This window comes from Phytophthora sojae, assembly GCF_000149755.1.
Source record: "Phytophthora sojae unplaced genomic scaffold PHYSOscaffold_29, whole genome shotgun sequence".
Taxonomy (NCBI): domain Eukaryota; phylum Oomycota; class Peronosporomycetes; order Peronosporales; family Peronosporaceae; genus Phytophthora; species Phytophthora sojae.
The window spans coordinates 74,214-78,752 of NW_009258143.1; the positions used below are offsets into that span (position 1 = coordinate 74,214).

Below are 4,539 nucleotides of genomic sequence, written 5' to 3' on the forward strand. Positions count from 1 at the left end.
ATGTGGATTTAGTCCACAGCAGACATCTAAGTTCCATACTCCATGGGCTCGCTACGAATAGCAGCGGCGACAGACCTTGCGTCCGCTTACAGTACAGGTTGTACAGTAGTAGTTGGTCTCGTCATAATACACGATAAAAGCACCGTTCCACTCATGCTTCAGCAACGCTTCACCAAATACCCTCCTCTTCTCGATATTTACAGCATTATTGCAGGTCTCGGGCTCTACGCGAACCTATCACAGGGAACATACTTAGTACAGTACGTAGATGGTAAAAGTGATAGCATAATAACTTGAAGGCGTACCTGCTTAACAGTGTAAAGCTTATCGCAAAGCTTCTTACTGATCAACGAAGTGCTGATGTGCACCCCGATGTCGAACGCAAGCATTTCCTGTATCTGCACGAGTGTGTACTGGCAGTTGTCTTCCAGGTAGCCCACGAGAGCTTCCTCCACTTCTGGAGTACACTTCGTGCACGCCGCCCGCGCGCCGCCTCTCTTCTTGACATCAGCGGCTTGGCACTGGACGATGTTGCGGGCAGTAGTGGGAGGGATGCCGTTGCAGTCGGCAACCAGCACCCAGTAACGCCCTTCTCGGTGTGCATCGAGCACACGCGTGCGGGCCGCAAGCCCATTCTTCGGCTCTTGGGGCATGTTGCCGGCGGAGACAGTCTGTTACTGACCCGTGATTTGAGTTTGCTCTGCACTAAATCCACATTGCTCTAAATACTAATTTCAGAAATTATTTTCCGATTTTTGGATGTTACTTAAGTTACTTCACACCGTTTTCCTTTACACTGCTGCCAACTTGGATTGGCAAAGGTGTAGAGAGTTGCCGAACTACCACACAACTAGGGTTTCCTCGGTGCTTCCAGGCATTGGGGGGATTAAAAGTTTTCATTGTGTTAATGGGCCAAAGCCAGGAGGTGCTTTGGTTGATAGGCAAGGTGCCGAACGGCAGCCCTAAGGGATGGTGGGAGGGTAGAAAATTCTGTCTATCGAGCTGGAGACGTGACGCTGAGGCTTGTTGGGGAGTGTCGGTAACGGCGGTGCGCCAGGATGTCGACTCGGGGCGGCGCGCTCAGCGACGCAAAACGCAGAATGAGCGGGCTTGTTGTTCATGGTGCTTGAATGTCTTATCCTACAGCGGTTCCTGTCGGCTGACGGCGTGTCGGGTTTCGTCGTGCCTTCCTTCATTTGGAAAAATAATTATCCACTTGTTCACTTTGTTGCACCGTGGACTAATTTCACACTTCGCGAAGGCTGGGATAGGTACATGGCAACGTCGGTTAAATTCATGAAAGTCACTTTTTAGATATTGCGTAAGGAGCAACAGGTCAAACCAATTCGGCTAAGGTACCTAGATAACGCAACCCGAACGAGCCATGGGCATATCCTGCGCCTGCTTCGCAGCCGCAGCATATACCCGGCCATTAGTACGAAGCACGTGCGATTGTCAAATGAAAAACGAACTCTCGCCTCCATGAAGAACACTCGTCAGTCAATACCAACCTAGACTGAGGTTAAAACCGGTTACCGTTAATTAAACATTATATTACTGTAAAGTATCAACGCATAAAATACATTCCGGATAGGTGCTGAGGAGAGTTCCGAATGATCCCTTGATGCGGCGCGACTTGAGATGTCTCGAACCGTCGAGGGATTCCTCTCACTTTTCAGTTCGTGCAGTGGCCCCCACCCTCCGCGGGCTCATACTCGCTGCTGTGGCACCGAGCGCTGCTGTCAAGAACGCATACACGCGTTTACCAATCTACCGATCTAGCCAATCTATCATGCAACCTATCGACGCGGCGTGCTCGATTGCTGCGGCGGCCCCCACCCCCCGCGGGCTCATACACGCCGCCGTGGCACCGAGCACGCTGCTTATCAGCTCATCAATCTTACGATTGACTTTTGTGTGTATATTGTATTTCCTAGTGACGCCATGGTATCGTGCAACGGTGGCGCGCTAGCTGACGATTCGTTCACGCGGGGCACCGCGATCCCGAAGCTATGCCCAAATGCATCGAAGTGTTAGGGCGAATACCATGCTGGATACCGCGCGGCGTTGATTGAATATGCGGGGCACCGCGATACCAGAGCTATGTTCCATTTGTTGAAGTTTGAAGGTGGTTGTTCAGACACCACCAACGCCTAACGATTAAGTTACTTTGAGCAATTCGTACACGACCAGGTAGGTGGCGTGTAGTACGACGACACCACTAGATCTTAATAATCGAGCACGAATAGGCCTTTGTAAGGTAATACACCTGCGTAAACGTTCCATTAACCTGCAAGCCCATCGTTTCTTACATGAGCGATCGGATACATACGTTCTTGTGAGTGCTCTCTAACGTATTGCATCATAAAAGTCACACAAATAAGTTAAGAGGCCATTTAAGCCTCCATCCTGCGATACTTTGTAATAAAACTTGTGTAAATCAGTAGATTTGTGTTTTGGATGCAAAATTTTAGATTTATAAGACCCTTACACTTGAAATTTGTATTGGTTCAGTACCTACTTTTTCTGTGGACCACATATTTCAAGTATCGAATTAATACATAGTGAGCTTCAATTTCGTCTCGCATTTACACTAGCTGAGCACCTCGTTCACTGCGCTTCCTCGGTGCTAATTTGGGGCGACACTAAATATTGTGCTCTACACAAATTTCGCGATGCCCCCCCCAGAGCCGATCGAAACCAGTTCATACAAGAAAGCTTAACGGCCTGATACGCTGAAAAACCTTTTAATTCGTCGCCAAACTTCATTTTAGTTGATCTGTAGTGCTAGGAGTAAGCGAGTGTATCGAGGTTGGTATATCAACACTTCACACGCAGACTTCATGCGCAGACCTCCACCAATGCGGGATTTTCCGAATTTTTCCTATATACTGGCGATCACTGGGAGAAATGTTGAGGGTTCTTGTGGAGAAGTGCTGAATAAGAATTGTTCTCCGAGAAAGGCGGCAGGGCTGATCGACTGGAGGTATGGGAGATCGGCGATCGAGAGACTGGCAGCAAGGATCTACGGATCAGAAGGAGTCCTTCGGGAGATCTCAAGTGGCCCGATGACGGCGGCGCGTAAGGCAGGACAAGTGGCAAGCCGGATTGTGGGTGATCGTGCCCGAACCGCGGCGTGATTTGGGGCCGACCCAAGACAGAACCCGCGGATCTGGGATGGCCGAGGACAGAAGGTGATAGCTCGGCGGCACATGGCAACCGGCACAAGTCATCGATCGGGAGTGGATCGCCGATCGCCGATCGAGGTCGATCGTGGATCACCGATCGAGATCGATCGCGGATCGCCGATCGGGGTCGATCATGGATCGGGAGCCGATCGTGGGTCGCCGATCGGGGCCGATCGGGGATCGACCACGATGGGATGCACATGGAGGACGAAGTCGGGACATGAATCCAGTGGTTGTTTAGTTGTAGGATGGTAGATAAGATGGTAACGGTAGAGAGACACCAGCTAAACATAAATCAGAGCAGAATTTGCACCGAAGAGCACAAGTCCCCTCAAGTCACCAAGTCCCAGGAACTACAGTGGCCTCGGCAGTGTCGACACTTTGGGTAGTGAACTAGCGGTACGGTTAAGACTGGACTAATACATTGGCCAGCTTGACCTACTCTAGTGATCTATCTTTTGTGTGCAAGTCCTCGATCGACCGGGTATTAGTACTTGGCCGGCGATCGTTTCTCCTCTCGATCAACCTCGATCCCGCTATAGGAAGCGGCAAGCAACTCAGGAAAGGAAGGAACACACCCGGAAAGGCAACCACAGGCCTTGGATCAACTCCAGGCCGACTGATCGCAGCGAATAGCCCTCGATCGGAGCGTATACTCGGACGCAGAGCGAAGACTACCGCGCGGCTCCACAAACTATCCCCGCGTCACGCCAAGACACTCGATCTTCACCAAGTGCTGCGTCTTCGGAGCCCCGAGAGAGCAGATCCAGCCCGCCGACGGGTACACAAGGTGAGAACAAGTTCAGCAGATCACGGATCGTTGGGGGACCCCCTCCGTTAGTCGGTGTCTGGGCGCTGGTGGGAAGCTTGATCAGGCCTTAACCAGATTTTGGCCGATCCCGCTACACCACAATGGTGCGCTTGCCCGGATCTCTTGGGGACTCCGGATTTCACCGTGAGTCCGTAGAAGATGCGCAAGTGAAGAAAGAACCAGGGGAAGAGGCGTCGTCGGATATCGGATCGACGAAGACGCTGCTGAACAAAACGAGATCCGCGGATCGACAGAGTGCTCGGAGGACTTCTGTCGACGGAATCGAGGGCGATCTGGAGACAGATCTAGAAGACAAACCTCAACATCCTCCCCAGGTCCCTTCGGGGACCCCGGTGGATCTTGGTGAGAACCGAGATTCACTAACAAAACAAACTAAGGCGGGATCAGACCGATACGCGTTCGCTGACTCGCCGATCAGGCTCGATCCGGGCTACCTGGACGCTATCGCGGACCAGACCCAGATCGTGAGGAAGAAGCTGAGAGCGCCAGGCTTGGACGACGAAGATCCCAGACCGTCGC

General features: G+C 51.8%; 2 protein-coding genes across 2 annotated transcripts; one reads left to right on the forward strand and one right to left on the reverse strand.

Moving 5' to 3' along the window:
* On the reverse strand, window positions 1-658 carry PHYSODRAFT_292789 (hypothetical protein). The gene is given in 3 exon segments (XM_009541702.1): window positions 1-234; window positions 344-602; window positions 620-658. 3 exon segments carry the CDS (start codon window positions 632-634, stop codon window positions 206-208), a joined length of 303 nt encoding a protein of 100 aa, XP_009539997.1. The 5' UTR covers window positions 635-658; the 3' UTR covers window positions 1-205.
* Window positions 659-4,100: 3,442 nt separating this feature from the next.
* On the forward strand, window positions 4,101-4,526 carry PHYSODRAFT_396540 (hypothetical protein; the record flags this gene model as incomplete). The annotated part of the gene is made up of 1 exon (XM_009541703.1): window positions 4,101-4,526. A coding segment is annotated over one exon (426 nt), but the record flags the coding sequence as incomplete, so codon positions are not given.
* Window positions 4,527-4,539: the final 13 nt, after the last annotated feature.